Raw genomic sequence first — 18,003 nt, forward strand, 5'->3', positions numbered from 1 at the left:
TCTCTCTGTCCCTGTCTCTCTGTCTCTGTCTCTCTCTCTGTCTGTCTCTCTCTCTGTCTGTCTCTGTCTGTCTCTGTCTGTCTCTGTCTCACATGTTTGTTTCTTTAGGTGCTGTGTTGAAGTATGATGGAGTAATAAGCTGTTGACTACATTTGGTAAAATTTGGCTCTCATCAGCTTCATTCCTCCCTCCACTCCCAATCCCTCGTAAATCTTCCCATTCCTCATTTTCATCTTTTCACCTCCATGTTACCCATTCCACTATTTGAATAAATTATTCTGTGTGACAGTATGTAACAAAGTTCTTTGAATATACCTATGTGCCATTTTAAGAATGATAATTTTTCAATGAAATGTAAACCATACTTTCTGAATTCAGTATATTACATACGTAATATATTAAGGACCTGGATGTGAGTGGCTGTGTGCAATTTTCGAGGAGAAAGTGAGGTCTGCAGATGCTGGAGATCAAAGTTGAAACTTTATTGCTGGAACAGCACAGCAGGTCAGGCAGCATCCAGGGAACAGGAGATTCGACGTTTCGGGCACAGGCCCTTCTTCAGGAATGAGCAGAGAGTGTTCAGCAGGAGAAGATAAAAGGTAGGGAGGAGGGACTTGGAGGAGGGGCGTTGGAAATGTGATAGGTGGAAAGAGGTCAAGGTGAGGGTGATAGGTCGGAGTAGGATGGAGGCGGAGAGGTCAAGAAGAAGACTGCAGGTCAGGAAGGCTGTGTGCAATTACTGAGCCTGGCAGTGTGCAAGAAACTAATTGACATCAGTAAGAAAGGCCTGTGTTATGTAGCACTTTTCACAAACTGAAGACAGCTCATAGCGAATGAAGTGCTTTTTTTAAGTTCCTGATATTAATCATTCCATTATTAGCTTTATTTTTAGCTGCCAAATGTCTAAGCTTTAGAAGTTCTTTATAAAATCTCTCCCATTCTCTCCTCCTTAATGGTGCCCTCTTCACTAAATTTATGGTAATCTGCCCTAGTATCTTAGTAGGAGAAAGTGAGGACTGCAGATGCTGGAGATCAGAGCTGAAAAATGTGTTGCTGGAAAAGCGCAGCAGGTCAGGCAGCATCAAAGGAACAGGAGAATCGACGTTTCAGGCATAAGTCCTTCTTATGCCCGAAACGTCAATTCTCCTGTTCCTTTGATGCTGCCTGACCTGCTGCGCTTTCCCAGCAACACATTTTTAAGCTAGTATCTTAGTGTCAAATTCAATTTTCCAACATGCATTTGAAGAAGTGTTTGCTATGCAAAGAAATGTGGCAGCCAATTTGTGCATAACAACAAGTTCCCACAAACACCAGTGTTAATATAGTGCTGGTCCCCATGGAGGTTGAAGCTGGGGAATTAAAAATGGGAAACAGGAAATAGCAAAGATTTTGAACAAATATTTTGTATCTGTGTTTATAATAGAAAACACAAAGCCTGTCAAGGTTAAGAAAAAAAAAGGTGCAAGAAGGAGAGAAGAACTTAAAAAAAAAACAACATAACAAGAGGAAAACTTACTAGGAAAAGTAATGGTTCTAAAAACTGTTCACTCCCATGGTGCTGATAGTCTACATTCTGGAGTCCAAAAATAAGTGGTTGCAGAGTCTCAGGCATACTGTAGTGTTCTAATGAAGCTCACTGCAAGCTGGAAGAACAACACCTGATTTTCCACTTGGGAACTCTGCAACCTTCTGAGTTCAACAATTTTAGGACTTCAGCACCTTCTCCTATGTCGTCATCCCAATCTCCACGCACCAGGCTTGTCATCACACTGGATGTTACCATACAGCCCGTTACCATACTCCTCCCTCGCAGATATTAATTCTCCCAGGTTGACCTTTATTCACCCTTTGTCTGTCCAACTATTTCTCTCTGTCTTTGGGCTTTATCTCTATCTATTGTTTATTTGCTCCATCCACACCCCCAATTACCCCACCCCATCTTCTGCACAATATCAACTTTTTCCTATCTACCATCAGTTCTGAAGAACAGGCAATGACGTAAAAAGTTAACTCTGTTTTCTCGTCACAGATGCAGACAGACATGCTGAGTTTTTCCAGCAATTTCTGTTTTGTGACTGCAGAAATGATGCTTTAATCTTCAAAATTCCTCAGATTCTTAAAATTTGAGCAGATTGGGAAACCACAAATTGAAAATCTCTATTCAAGAAAGGAAGGAAGCAGAAAACAATCGACAAGTTACTCTAACATCTGTGTCAGATTATTCCATATAGTTGTATAGTCTATGAATAGCTTAATCAGTTCACAATTGTTGTATGTAGATGATTTGGGTTTGGGATGGTCACATTCAAGGTTGCACAAGAAAGTCATGTATAACAGAACATCAGCTTAAAGCAGTCTTCTTATCAGCAGTTTGGCAAAGTCTGATTATTTCTAATATATGGGAATCAGAAATCCTAATATGATGGCAGTAGAATCTGTTATTACTATGTGAATTTTAACTTCCATTTAATTTTTATATTTGAAATCCTTCATGGACTAAAATAGTTTCTAAAAATGAAGAAACGTGGACCTAAAATGGCTAGTAGTCACCTCTTCACAGATTAAGCATGCTTCACAAGATCCATGCTGAATAAAATTAAACCCAGATGTAATTTCATCTAGGTTGAAATTACAGTTTTTATCTGAAGATATTGATAACCAGGCAACTGAGTCAGCATCAAGAAATTTGTGTTTCGTGTTTAATTCTGTGCATGGCAATTTTCACAGGTGATGAGGGACTCACCTATCAGCTGGTAAGCTTAGATATGTGATGGCAAATCAATATACACTGAATTACATTTTATCTGTGGCTTTTGAGCAGCAGAGTAGAGATTTTCTCTTTGGCTGTCTCGCACTTCTGGGCTCTTGCTCTCTCTTCTGCTATAGATTTAATATTTTATGATGCCTTAAATCCTCTAATGATTACTAAACTGCATGGCTCGATTTCTCCCTTTTTCTGTACTAGTTGCACTCCATTTTAAATGTTTTACTTGTATGTGATGTCACCTTTTCCTTTTTTTTTGAGAAAGTGGGTAAAAAAATTCCTCTTCCTATCAATCAAGAAAACCTTGGTAATTGACTCCATTTTCTGGTGAACTGTTTTAATTGAAGTGTGATACGTGCAAGTTAAAAATTCGTTAAAAATATCTGTGGCAAACAAGTGGCTTAAAAAGAGAGGATCTGATTTTCCCCTTCTCACCTGATCATCATATTGAGTTCAACATTTTAAATTAATTTAATGTTGATTGGGGGAGAAAGGACCAATATTAGTGTCAGAGTGAAAGAAAGAAAAGCTATGTTGAACAGCCCGGCAATGAATGCATAGCTAGAACGCATAATGAAGCTGATGTTGTCATTGGAGGCATTTCGGAAATTTAAATGAAATGCAGATTCTCATTCAGCAGTTTGAAGCCCTCTCCCAATTAACTTTTGAAAGTTCTTACCTAATACTATTAAAATTAGCCTTACTCCCGTATAGAAAATTCACTTTTAGATTAGGATCATCCTTTTCCATAAATATTTTAAACGTAACAGAATTATGATTACTGGCCCCAAATGCTGCCCATTGAGACCTTAGTCACTTCCTCTGCCATGTTTTCCAAGAGAAGGTAAAGTTTTGCTTCTTCCCTAGTAGGTACATCAATGTTGTGGTTCTGTTCGCCGAGCTGGGAATTTGTCTTGCAAACGTTTCGTCCCCTGTCTAGGTGACATCCTCAGTGCTTGGGAGCCTCCTGTGAAGCGCTTCTGTGGTGTTTCCTCCGGCATTTATAGTGGCCTGTCTCTGCTGCTTCCGGTTTTCAGTTCCAGCTGTCCGCTGTAGTGGCCGGTATATTGGGTCCTGGTCGATGTGTTTGTTGATAGAGTCAGTGGATGATTGCGATGCCTCTAGGAATTCCCTGGCTGTTCTCTGTTTGGCTTGTCCTATAATGGTAGTGTTGTCCCAGTCGAATTCATGTTGCTTGTCGTCTGCGCGTGTGGCTACTAGAGATAGCTGGTCGTGTAGTTCGTGGCTAGTTGGCGTTCATGACAACCGGAAGCGGCAGAGACAGGCCACTATAAATGCCGGAGGAAACACCACAGAAGCGCTTCACAGGAGGCTCCCAAGCACTGAGGATGTCACCTAGACAGGGGACGAAACGTTTGCAAGACAAATTCCCAGCTCGGCGAACAGAACCACAACAACGAGCACCCGAGCTACAAATGTTCTCCAAAACTTAGGTACATCAATATACTGAATAAGAAAATATTGTTGGACGTAGCAAGTTTCTTTCCATCTAAGCCCTAAATGCTGTGGCAATCCCACAGTTGTACTCTGACCATGAATTGAATTTAATTTAATTAATCTAAGAAGTGTGACTGCCTCTAGAAAGTGTCCAGGATCTCTCTCCCCCTCCCTGATGTGTCCCAATGTCTTCAGCTCAGCCTCCAGCTCATCACCTCTGGGCAAAAGTTTCACTGGCAAACAACAGTTGCTGCAGATATGATACTGGATTGCACTGAGGTTCACATTCGGCAACAATATTTCATTAGTTTTTTAGCCATCTCTATTCTGCTGATAATGTCTCCTGATTTAAGCCAGAACAAAAATAAAATTTAGTGGAAAAACTCAGCATACAGAGCAGCATCTGCAAAGAGAAAGCAGTATGAAACATGAACTCTGCTTTCTCTCCACAGATCCTGCCATAACAGCTGAATTTTTCCAGCAGTTTGTTTTTGTTTCTGATTTCCAGCATGTCTTTGGTTTTTTTTTGTTTCCTGATATAAACCAGTTGACCAATTGAAAGACATGGAAGAAATACCCACCAATGTCATGTCACTCTTTAGCTCTGACAGGAAGAAACAAGTTCAAGGAGGCTCTCTGCCACCAGTTTTTATCTCCCATTGTGGCTGCACTTTGCATGTAGGTCTGCTGTTCTCTTATTGAAGCTGTCAACCTTTTCTCTCTTGTTTATAAAGCTGCAGACTCTGCTCTGTTTCCTGCTATTTATGAAGCTGCTGTTTCTGCTCCTGTGCTCTTTATGAAGTTACTATTCCCAGGCTGTCCTGGACTGTCAGAAGCTCTCTGTCTGCTTCACATTGGTGTTGACTTGGTATGTGCATTTCCCGTTTTGCTTCACAGTGATTGGACTGATGTACAATCTTCAGAGAACACCTCTGGGACACCTACACCAACCAACCCAACCTTTGGTGGAACACTTTAACTCCCCCTCCCACTCCGCCAAGGACATGCAGGTCCTTGGCCTCCTCCATCGCCAGACCATGGCAATCGAGGAAGAGCGCCTCACCTTCCTCCTGGAAACCCTCCAACCACAAAGGATGAATGCAGATTTCTCCAGCTTCCTCATTTCCTCCCCCCCCCCCACCCCACCTTTATCTCAGTCCCAACCCTCGGACTCAGCACCGCCTTCTTGACCTGCAATCTTCTTCCCGACCTCTCCGCCCCGACCCCCTCTCTGGCCTATCACCCTCACCTTAGCCTCCTTCCACCTATCGCATTCCCAAAGTCCCTCCTCCCTACCTTTTATCTTAGCCTGCTTGGCACTCCTTCCTTATTCCTGAAGAAGGGCTTATGCCCGAAACGTTGATTTTCCTGCTCCTTGGATGCTGCCTGACCTGCTGTGCTTTTCCAGCAACACACTTTTCAGCTCTGATGTACAATCTTTCCAATCATATTCACAGTGATACTAATTTGCTGTACATTTCTTCCAGTGTGCTTCACTGCAATTTTCAATGTTGCACGTGACTCCCTAGTCTCCCGGTTAAAAATCACCCCAGATTATAGTCCAGTACATTTATTTGAAAGCACTAGCTTTCGAAGCGCTGCTTCTTCATCAGGTGGTTGTGGAATATAAGACTATAAGACACAGAATTTATAGCAACAGCTTTCAGTGTGATGTAACTGAAATTACATATTGGAAAAGAACTGGATTGTTTAAGTCTCTCGACTTTTAGAATGAGCATGCTGGTTTCGGTTCTTTCATATGTAAAGTGCAAAACGTTTTTAAAAAGTTATATTCTCAAGTGAACTTTAACAATTGGTGTCATGTCGGCCCAGAAAATGCCGTGAAGGTGTGAGACAGCCTGTGCAAAAATGGTCAGACTGACTCTAATCTTAAAAAAACGGATTCACAGAATCTCACATGGATTCATGCAGTTTTTGAACAAAGTAAAATGTCATTCTGCAAATACAAATTCACTCCTACAAGCGCGCACACACTCCTACAGACCCATACACTCATGTAGACCCTCTCTCATATGCTCACACATACCCTCCTACACTCTCTCCCTCTCACAGACTTATACCCCTTGACACGCACACGCAACACGCACACGCAACATGCGTGCAGTCTCAAGGACACTCATAACCACCTCTTTCCCCCCCACCCCCCCACCCCCACCCCCACATGCACACACATCCATATAAGTTTGCGGGGTGAATTTATAATTGCAGAATGATATTTTACTTTGGTCAAAAACTGCATGAATCCATGTAAGATTCTGTAACTCCATTTGTTAGATTAGAATCAGTCTGACCATTGTCTGTGCCACAATGGTCAATGTGTGCATGTGGGTGTGTGTGTGGGGGGGGGGGAGCTGGTTATGGTGGTTATGTGTGTGTGTCTGTGCACCTGTAGGAGTGAATTTTTACTTGCAGAATGACATTTTACTTTGGTCAAAAACTGCATGAATCCATGTGAGATTCTGTAAACCTGTTTTTTTTAAGATTGGCATCAGTCTGACCATTGGAGCACAGACAGTCTCACACAGGGTAGCCCACACCTTCAATGCATTTTCTGGGAAATTGTTAAAGTTCACTTGAGAATGTAACTTCTTTAAAAAAAAAAGTTTTGCAATTTACATATGAAAGAACTGAAACCAGCATGGTCATTCTAAAAGATGAGAGACTTAACAACAATCCAGGTCTTTTTCAATAAATAATTTCAGAGACATCGCACTGTAAGCTTTTGCTATAAATTCTGTGTCTTACGATCTTATACTCCATAGCCACCTGATGAAGGAGCAGCGCTCTGAAAGTTAGTGCTTCCAAATCAACCTGTTGGACTATAACCTGACGTTTTGTGATTTTTAACTTTGTACACCCCAGTCCAACACCGGCATCTCCAAATCATAGTTTCCCAGTGATTCTGACTGGCTGTATAATCCTTCAAACCTTCAAATACTAATACTTAGAAATGTATTTTGGATTTCCTTTATTGTTAGTTATAATTTTTTTTTCATGATCTTTCTTTTGCTGCTTCTATTTGCTTTATCACTTCTTTTCTGAACTGTTTTTAAAAATTCATTCATGGGACATAGGCATCACAGATTGTTTCGGTTTTAGTTATCGGGGGGTGGGGGGGGTTGACCTCTGCTTGATAACAATATCACATGGACTGAATCAAATTGGCAAAAGACTGGTTTTTGTATTGCTTGGGACCACTGGAGGAGGCTGAGATGGATCGTCCACTTGGCCCTTCTGCTGCCTGAAGATTGCTGCAAATGCTTTTGCGTTATGTGTTGCTCTGATGTGTTGTGCTCATTCATCATTGAGGATGGCGATATTGTGGAGCCACCACCTGTGTTGTCTACCTCTCCATCACTATTCGCATTTGGATGTGGCAGCACTGCAGAGCTTACCTCTGTGTTACTTGCCGCTTATGCCATTTGGTATGCAAGTAGTCCTATTTAGTCACTTCACCAGGTTGACACCTTACCTTAGGTATGCCTGGTACAGCTTCCCACTGGGGAGTATTAATCCATCTGTCAAGAGAGGACAATACATGGTAACCAGTAGAAGATCTCCTTGCCCATATTTCACCAGAAGCAATAAGACTTCAGAGTCTGGGGCCAGTGACTCCAAGGGCAATTCCTTCCCGACTGTGCGTCACTGTGATGCCAACTCTGCTAGGCTGTCCTGCCAATGGGACAGGACGTATACAGGGATGATGATGATGGTGGTGTTTGTAAGGTATGCTTTTGTTAGTATGATTACGTACTTGTGCATGAAACACAGAAAACTAGCCAACAGGTACAGCATGTAATTGTAAAGGCCCTTTATTTCAAGGAGGCTGTAGTGTAAAAGTTAGGATGTCTTAACTGCAACTGTGCAAGGTGCTGGTGAGACTTCATCTGGTGTACTGAGAGCAGATTTGGTCTCCTTATTTAAGAATAGAAATTATTTCATTGGAGGCAGTTCATGGAAGATTCACTAGGATGATCCTGGTATGAAGGGATCATCTTATGAGCAAACGTTAAGCAGATTCGGATTGTACTTATTGGAGTTTAGAAGAATGAGAGGTGAACTCATGGAAACATTTGGGATTCTTAAGGGACTTAACAGAATAATTGCTGAGAGAATGTTTCCCTTGATGGGAGAGTCTAGAATCAAAGGGCTTAGGCCCAAAATACAGTAAATACATTAAGACTTGAGATGAGGAATTTCTTCTCTCTGATGGTTGAGAGTCTTTGCAATTCCTTGCCACACAGGGCTGGGGACAGAGTCAATGTATATATTGAGAACTAAGATAGATTGATTATTGATCAGTAGGGGAATCGAGGGTTAGGATGTCAGGAGTATTGTTGGACCAGCCAGTATCCTGTTCAATGGCAGAGCAGGCTTGAAGGTCTGAGCAGCCTGCTCTTGTACCTATTTCTAATAGTTAACACCACTCTGATGTCCTTGCAGATTTCTTCTATATCTTTCCCACTGGTTGGTGGTGTATAGATTACATTGAAAAATGTAATTGCATTATTCTTATTCCTTAATTCCAACCAAATTGTTTTTGTTCTTGAAACATCTGAAGCATCCTCTTCCTCCAGTACAGCAATATTCTCCTCAATGAAAATTTGCACCTCTTCTATTTTTTTTTTCCTGCCATATGTTTTCTGGACACATTTTAGCCAGGATTACTCAACACTGAGACCTGTGCTCACAACCACCTGAAGGAGCAGCACTCCAAAAGCTATTGTTTCTAGATAAACCTGTTGGACTATAACCTGGTGTTGTGTGATTATTAACTTTGTGCTTCCTTAAATTGGGTCTCAGTTATCACCACAAAGATCAATTCCCCTAAGGCAATCTGTGACTGTAGCTCTGCACTCTCACTGCACGTATGTGAATGCAATTAACCCCTGATTTAGAATTCATTACTCTTCCTTACTTCAACTCCAAGTAGTGAATGAATTTAAATGAATGAGACTTTTTTGTCTGAATCTTATCAGACTCGTTATTGACTTTTTTTTCCAAGACTGAAGAATACACATTTTTAATACCTGTCCTTGTAACACGGTTTCTGATCCTGTGGATTATCCTCCTAGGATTTCCTTGCTCTCAAGGCTTGAATTTTCAAATTGGTGCAAAACGTTTTGGAGATGGATTATGCTACTTGACTCAGGAGATCTGGATATTATGAAAATAAAGTGAGTGACTGAGAATGCAGTTAGGGATTGCAGGTGTCTTTCTTTCATGCAGTATTCTGCTATATGGTATTATCAAAAGATGGAAAATATTCTGCTTTAACTTTTTTGACTAGGTCATTTTCTTGTAACAATTCTTTGTCCCACACCACTCAAGCATACCAAAATTGCTTCCCTTTATGTCTCTTATATCTTGTGTGTAATATGTACACCAAGCAAAACATTGACACTGATAATACTGTTGGATTTAGAAGTGCTAACTGACTATTTGAAAAAATTCATTTCACCTAGGAGAAAGCTTCACTGAAATTTTTTTTTGCAAGTTACTTCTGAACTGCTGGAAATCTTTACAATTGCTTACACAACCTTCTAGAAATGTTAAGAAGTCAGGAATGCTTAAAGAATCATTATATACAAGTTATTACATTAAACCAAATGCAATACAGATTGCAATTTGTTCTGCAAATAATGCTCAAAAACTTATTAAGAAATAACAAGCATTAAAGCCAGATCAGGTCTAATATTATTTCTGTTTCATCTTAGGGTTACCAATCTGTCTATTTCAAATATGCCCAAATAGTTTGTAGTTTGTTATTTTTAAAATCAACAATTTACTATTGATCTAAATGGACTTCTGAACATTTATGAATTGTGAAATTTGAGACCTCTTAAGGATTTGACAATCTGATTTCTCCTTAATCTTCTGTGCATTTGGGAGAACTACCTACCATGCCTCTCCAAGTAAATCCCTGATGTCATTCCAGCGAGGCTGTTGAAAAGGACTGTTGACATCCTTCCTAATAATCTTGTCCAGAATCAGCCATCATTTTACGACTGGAATCTAACCAATATTTTTGTAGATTTAGTGTAGCTTCCTTGTTTTTGTACTTACAATTTGCAAAACAAGTGATCCTGCATTTTTTTTAAAAGAAGCATTATGTACTTAAAAGATAAGTGACTAATCCCTGGTTTCTTTGTTACTGAACACTCAAAATTTTCTCTTCTATTGTTTCTCTTAATTTTTTTTCGATGTAAATTAATCACTTGACAATTTTCTGTATTAAATTTAATCAGTCTACTTCATTTGTCTATATTATTATTAGATTTGTTCCCACTCTATTTACTGCATTTTCGATTTTCATCTCATCTGGGAACTAAAATTATGCCCACAATATCTAACTCCAGGCTATAAATGTAAACCAGAAAGGGCAGTTGTCCAAAGACTGATATTTGGAGGGTATTACCAGAAGAACAATATTTTACCACACCTATCCCTTAGTGAATTTCAAATCCCTGCTGTCAGTGCCGTTATAAGCTCATAGAGTAAATTGATGAATACTGCATTCATTGGAAACCTATTTTTCAGTTTGCACATTCTCCCCATGTCTGCGTGGGTCTCTACCGGGTGCTCCAGTTTCCTCCCTCAGTCCAAAGATGTGCAGGTCAGGTGAATTGGCCATGCTAAATTGTCCATAGTGTTAGGTGGATTAGTCAGAGGTAAATGTAGGGGAATGGGTGGGTTGCTCTTTGGAGGGTCGGTATGGACTTGGGCCGAAGGGCCTGTTTCCACACTGTAGGGAATCTAATCTAAACTGCATTACAACAGCCAATGACAATATGTGGTGTTTTCTGTGAAGGTTTTATATTGAGCATTTGTAATTAGGTCATTTGTTTGGAACTATGCTTTATAAATCTGTCTGAGGCAACGGATAGGCCAGTAGGGCAATGGCCTGCCAATTATTGCCTGGAGTAAAATTCTTAAGATCTACTTTATTTTGTTTCATATCCCAGCAAAATGTTACTAAAATCATTTGAAAATGATGAGTCATCCTCTTACAAAATTGGTGTGTGCCTCTTACTTTTGGCCTGTAGGTTAACAAGCAATTTGTCTCTAGCTAGCAGACCTGGAGCCATGAAAGATCAAAAACAGCATGTTTTCCTGTAGGCCTTGTCAGTATTGACATTTTTCATTTTCCTTTTTGTTACTTTAAGCATGGATAACTTTTGCTGACATTCAGACCGTATCATAGAGATATATAGCATGGAAACAGACTCTTCGATCCAACTCGTCCATGCCAACCAGATAGCCGAAACTAATCTAGTTCCATTTGCCTGAACTTGACCCATGTCCCTTTAAACCCTTCCTATTCATATACCCATCTCGATGCCTTTTTAAATGTTGTAATTGCACCAGCCCCAATCATTTCCTTTGGTAGTTCATTCCATAAACGCACCACCCTCTGTGTGAGAAGTTGCCCTTTAGGTCCCTTTTAATTGTTCCCCTCTAACCCTAAACTTATGCCATATTGTTTTGGACTGCCACACCCCAGGGAAAAGACCTTGTCTATTTACCGTATCCATGCACCTCATGACTTTATAACCTCTATAAGGTCACTTCTCAGCCTCTGATGCTCCTGCGAAAACAGCCCTAGTCTATTCAGCCTCTCCCTATAGCTCAAATTCTCCGACCCTGGCAACAACCTTGTAAATCTTTTCTGAGCCCTTTCAAGTTTCACAACATCTATCCAATAGGAGGGAGACCAGAATTGCACATAGTATACTAACAGTGGCCTAACCAATGTCATGTACAACCGCAATAGGATTTCCCAGTTCAATTTTCTGATTTATAACTGAAAGCATACAAACACCAGCTTCACTATCCCGACTACCTGTGACTCCACTTTCAAGGAACTATGAACCTGCACTCCAAGGTCTCTTTGTTTAGCAACACTCTCCAGGACCTAACCATAAAGTGTACAATGCCTAGTCTGATTTGCCTTTCCAAAGTTCAGCACCTCACATTTATCTAAGTTAAACTCCATCTACCACTCTTCTGCCCATAGGCCCATCTGATCACGATCCTGTTGTACTCTGAGGTAATCTTCTTTGCTGTCCACTACATCTCCAATTTTGGTGTCATCTGCAAACTTACTAACTATACCTCTTTTATGTTCACATCCAGATCATTTATAGAAATGACAAAAATCCGTGTTCCCAGCACCGATCCTTGTGGCGCACATTGATCACAGGCTTCCAGGCAATCCTCCACCACCATCTGCTACCTTCTAGCTAGTTCTGTATCCAAATGGCTAGTTCTCCCTTTATTCCATGAGATCAAATGATGCTCACCATTCTGTCATGAGGCACCTTGTTGAACGCCTTAATGAAGTCTATATAGAATCACTTCAACTGCTCTGCCCTCATCTATCCTCATTGTTACTTCTTCAAGAAACTCAATCAAGTTAGTGAGATATGATTTCCCATGCACAAAGCTATGTTAACTATCTCTAAACAGTCCTTGCCTTTCCAAATACATGTAAATCCTGTCCCTCAAGATTCCCTCCAAGAACTTGCCCACCACCAATGTCCGGCTCACCAGTTTATAGTTCCCTGGCTTTTCCTTGCCACCTTTCTTAAATAGTAGCATCACGTTAGCCAACCTCCAGTCTTCTGACATCTCGCCTGTGACTATCGATGATACAAATATCTCGGCAAGGGGCCACAGAGTTTTAGAGTACACCTGATTGGTTCCTGGGGATTTATCCAGCTCTGTGCATTTTAAGACATCCAGCACCACCACCTCTCTGTTATGGGCATTTTTCAAGATGTCACCATCTATTTCTCCACATTCTATATCTTCCATTCCTTCTCCACAGTACACACTGATGCAAAATACTTGTTTAGTATCTCCCCCATTTTCTGCGGCTCCACACACACCGGCAGTGTTGCTGATCTTTGAGTGGTCCTATTCTCTAGTTACTCTTCTCATCTTAACGCATTTATAGAATCCCTTTGGATTCTGCTTAATCCTATTTGCCAAAGCTATCTCATGTCACCTTTTGCCCTCCTGATTTCCCTCTTAAGTATACTTCTACTATCTTTTGTACTATCTAAGGATTCACTCGATGCCTGCTGTCTATAACTGACATATGCTGCCTTTTGTTTTCTTAACCAAAACTTCAATTTCTCCAGTCATCCAGCATTCCCTACACCTACCAGCCTTGCCTTTCACCCTAACGGGAAAATACTGTCTCTGGATTCTCGTGACTTCATTTTTTGAAGGCTTCACATTTTTCAGCATGTGAACATCTGCCTCCAATCAACTTTTGAAATGTTTTGCCTAATACCATCAAAACTGGCCTTCCTCCAATTTAGAATTTCAACTTTTAGACGCTGTCTATCCATTTCCAACACTATTTCAAAACTAATAAAATTATGGTCACTGGCCCCAAAGTGTTCCTCCATTGGCACCTCAGTCACATGTCCTGCCATATTTCCCAAGGGTAGGTCAAGTTTTGCACCTTCTCTAGTAGGTACATCCATATACTGAATATACACCTTAATAAATTCCTCTCTATCTAAACCCTTAACACTATGGCAGTCCCAGCCTATGTTTGGAAAGGTAAAATCCCCTACTGTAACTAACCTATTATTCTTACAGATAACTGAAATCTTACAAATTTGTTTCTCAATTTACTGCTTACTATTGGGGGATCTATATTACAATCCCAGTAAGGTGATAATCTCTTTCTTATTTCAGTTTCACCCAAATAACTTCCCTAGACATATTTCCAGGAATATCCTCCCTAAAAACAGCCATAATGCTATCCCTTTTCAAAAACTTCACTCCCTCTCCTTCCTTGACCCTCTTTCTATCCTTCTGAGAGCATTTGTATCCTGGAACATTAAGCTACCAGTCCTGTCCATCCCTGAGTCACATTTCTGTAATTGCTATGATATCCCAGTCACATGTTCCTAACCATGTCCTGAGCTCATCTGCCTTTCCTCTTCGGCCTCTTGCATTGAAATAAATGCAGTTTAATTCACCGTGTTCTCTCCTTTGCTCCTGCCTGCTCTGATGGTTTGACCTGCTCCTTTTCCCAACTGTACCAGTCTCAGACTGATCTCTTTCCTCTCTCCCTGGGTCACCTCACCTTACTAGTTTACATCCTGCAGCTCTAGCAAATCATCCTGCCAGTATAGTAGTCCCCTTCCAATTCAGGTGCATTCCATCCTTCTTATACAGGTCATTTCTACCCCTGAAGAGATTCCAATGATCCAAAAATGGAAACCCTTCTCTCCTACACCAGGAGCTATGCATTTATCTGTTCTACCCTCCTATTCCTACCCTCAGCTCGTAACACTGGGAGCAATTCTGATATTACTACTCTTGAGGACCTCCTTTTTAAATTCCTGTCTTAGTTCCTATATTCTCCCTTCAGAATCTCATCCTTTTTCCCTTCTGTGTTATTAGTTCCAATGTATGCAACAATCTCCTGCTGGTCCCACTCCCCTTTGAGAAGCTATCCTTAATCCTGGCACCAGGGAGGCAACATACCATTCTGATTTTTCATCTGTGCTTCTAACTAGAAAGTCCCCTGTCACAATCTATCACTTTGAATGTGACATACCCCTTGTTACATTAGAGACAGCATCGGTACCAGAAACCTGGCTGTTTGTGCTTCATCCCCTGAGAGTCCATCTCCCCTACATTTTCCAAAATGGCATACTTGTTTGTGATGAAGTTAGCCACAGGAGACTGCTGCACTACCTGCCTCCCTCTCCTTTGTTTCCTGGAGTTAACACATCTACCTGACAGTATCTGTGGCTTTTCTCCCGCCCTATGTCACACACCCCAGATCCTGTAAATTTCTTATTGGTTCTGACTGCTGCTCCAACTGATCGATGCGATCTGATAGGATTCGCAACCAAAGACACTTCCTGCAGACATACATCAATAACATGGAAACTCTCTCTAATCTCCCACATCCAACAGGAAGAGCACATAACTCTATTAAAGGCCATCTTTACTCCTCCACTATCTACAGACCCAGAAAATAGCACTGTCTTATTGCTTTAAAAAAACACTGCTCCAGGCTAACATCGTGTTTGTATTTTTAAACTTAATCAAGAGACAGGTCTCAATAAAACACACAATCAAAAAAGAATCCACTCTACTCAGTATTGCAGATTTACAGCAAGGTTACACTTAAAAACTATGCACATTTCTACTCCTGTGCTGTGAGCTCTCGCACATAGGTTCCTCCAAGGTCAGCTGTGAATTCCGCTGTTCATTTCTCCTAGACACACTCCGATGTCTGGAGATATTTGAACTCAAACAGCAAAGACGGTGACTGTGCAGATTCATTGCTGTGTCAGACAGCAGCCTGGGTTTCTTTCACTGTTTTAATCTTTCTTCCCCCAAAGTTTTAAAAAATGCAACAGCATGTAAAACAGTAATTACTGTTCCTGGAATTTGAGGAAATCACATCCAAAACCTAAAATACCTCAAAGGAGCAGCTCTTAAAGCTGTAATTTTTCCCATTATTTTAAACTATTCCAAATTTAAGGGCATTTTGGGCTAATTCAGGAAATGTATGTATTCACCGATCTGAAAGTAAAGGAGTAGGAATTATTTGTTTGCAGTACTACCTTTTGATGAATATTGGAATTGCTGTCAGCATATTTAGCTCCTCATTGGTTAATCTTGAGTCTGAACTCAATTATCATAGAGTCCTATGTCATTGGAATTTAAGTTGCTGCCCCAAAATGTACTGTTATGTGCCCTATTAGAAACCAGTTTTAATTTCTTTTATTTATATTTTTAACAGCTGTCCATTCCTAGCAGTTACCATCACACCTGTGATACCAGCGATTGCAGGAGTTTTGTTCTTTTTTGTGATGGGGACGTTGCTCCGTACAAGCTTCAGTGATCCAGGAGTTCTACCTCGCGCTACGCAAGATGAAGCAGCTGACCTGGAAAGACAGATAGGTAACAGTGAAGGACTGTCTTTCTGTTTCTGTCCACCTTTTACTATTCTAATAATCACTTGACACTACGGAACTTGAGTATTACTGAAAAAGAGCTGAAAATGCGTTGCTGGAAAAGCGCAGGTCAGGCAGCTTCCAAGGAACAGGAGAATCGACATTTCGGGCATAAGCCCTTCTTCAGGAATGCCCGAAACGTTGATTCTCCTGTTCCTTGGATGCTGCCTGATCTGCGCTTTTCCAGCAACGCATTTTTCAGCTCTGATCTCCAGCATCTGCAGTTCTCACTTTCTCCTCCTATTACTGAAAAAGAGACCTATTGTTGAAGCTTTTCAGCTTGATTTGATCAGGGCAGGTGCAAGAATGTCCTATTTCAAAGAGAACAATAGTTTATACTGCATGAGAAAAAAATGCTGATTGGTTAGTAAAGGGACACTAGTCAAGATGCTGCACTCAAAGGGTCTGGGAATAGTTTAAGAAAATGCTGTTAAAGTAGAAGATCGACCATGGTCTAATTGAATGGTAAAATGAGCTTAATGGACTGAATGAACTACCGTTCTATTTCCTCTGTTCCTATGAGCAGTTGACCTCATGCTTTTATTTAATTCAAAAAAGACAGTGACAGGATTTGTGCTTTCTCCGCAAAGGACAGTTCTTTACATATGAATATATGTACCTTCTAGCAAATGTAAGTGAGCCATATTATGAGCCCAACTGATCTTAAATTGCTGGTTATTCACAAACCTAATTGTTTAAAAGTGCTGTCAAATTGTGGAATTGTAACTAACATTAGATGTTACAAGTTTTGCAAGCACAGGCTGATTAAATAGTTTGCCGATTGTCAACAATTGAAGGAGCATCCTGATTCACCCGTACATCCAAGTGTATGGATCTATGCTCCATTGAGGCATTGCACCTTCTTTAAATTATTGTGCCATCATACTTGGTTTAATTCACAGGTGCATTCTTTGCGGTAATGTCTCAACCAAACAATCAGCACCCTTTTTCACTAATTTCAATTTCAGCTAAATTGTTGTTCCCTAAATAATTTGGCATTCTTGTATCTGTGGTGATCAATACAATATCAAGACTGGAATACTGGTAGTGTAAGAGGCAGCTAGGGGTACATTTTCCTAGGTTGTGTTCAGGAGAGTTTCCCATAGCAGCGTGTGTCTCGTCCTACAAGAAAGTATACATTAATTAAAATAGATCCCCTACAGTGTGGAAACAGGCCCTTCGGCCCAACAAGTCCACACCCAACCTCCGAAGAGCAACCCACCCAGACTCATTCCCCTACATTCACCCCTGACTAATGCACCTAACAATACAGGCAATTTAGCATGGCCAATTCACCTAACCTGCACACCTTTGGACTGGGGGAGGAAACCGGAGCACCCGAAGGAAATCCATGCAGACACTGGGAGAATGTGCAAACTCCACACAGACAGTTGCCCGAGGAGGGAATTGAACCCAGGTCCCTGGCGCTATGAGGCAGCAGTGCTAACTCACTGAGCCACCGTGCTGCCCTCTACCTCAACTTGGGAATGAGGTGGCCAAGTGAGTTGTCTGTAGGGTTTCAATTAGATGATTGTATAATAAGGTTCAGGATAGTGGTGGTGAATGACAACATAAAATCCAGAGTAAGAAAAATCACTTGATGGAAAGCTGACTTAAATGGGGCAAGAAGAGAGATGAGGAGAAAGTGAGGTCTGCAGATGCTGGAGATCAGAGCTGGAAATGTGTTGCTGGAAAAGCGCAGCAGGTCAGACAGCATCCAGGCAACAGGAGAATCGACGTTTCGGGCATAAGCCCTTCAGG

The 18,003-nt window shown here is 40.9% G+C and overlaps 1 protein-coding gene across 6 annotated transcripts in view; it reads left to right on the forward strand.

Moving 5' to 3' along the window:
- The window catches only part of zdhhc14 (zinc finger DHHC-type palmitoyltransferase 14), a 193,842-nt gene that overhangs the window by 62,027 nt on the left and 113,812 nt on the right, over positions 1-18,003 (forward strand). For 5 of the 6 annotated variants that reach the window (XM_043696153.1, XM_043696154.1, XM_043696158.1 and 2 more), the window contains exon 2: positions 16,029-16,189. In XM_043696153.1, the coding sequence (XP_043552088.1) occupies positions 16,029-16,189 (161 nt within the window). Of the gene's footprint in view, positions 1-9,343; positions 9,421-16,028; positions 16,190-18,003 lie in introns of those variants that run through there. The other variant, XM_043696155.1, reaches the window with a different exon arrangement.

Source organism: Chiloscyllium plagiosum, chromosome 9 (assembly GCF_004010195.1).
Source record: "Chiloscyllium plagiosum isolate BGI_BamShark_2017 chromosome 9, ASM401019v2, whole genome shotgun sequence".
NCBI lineage: Eukaryota > Metazoa > Chordata > Chondrichthyes > Orectolobiformes > Hemiscylliidae > Chiloscyllium > Chiloscyllium plagiosum.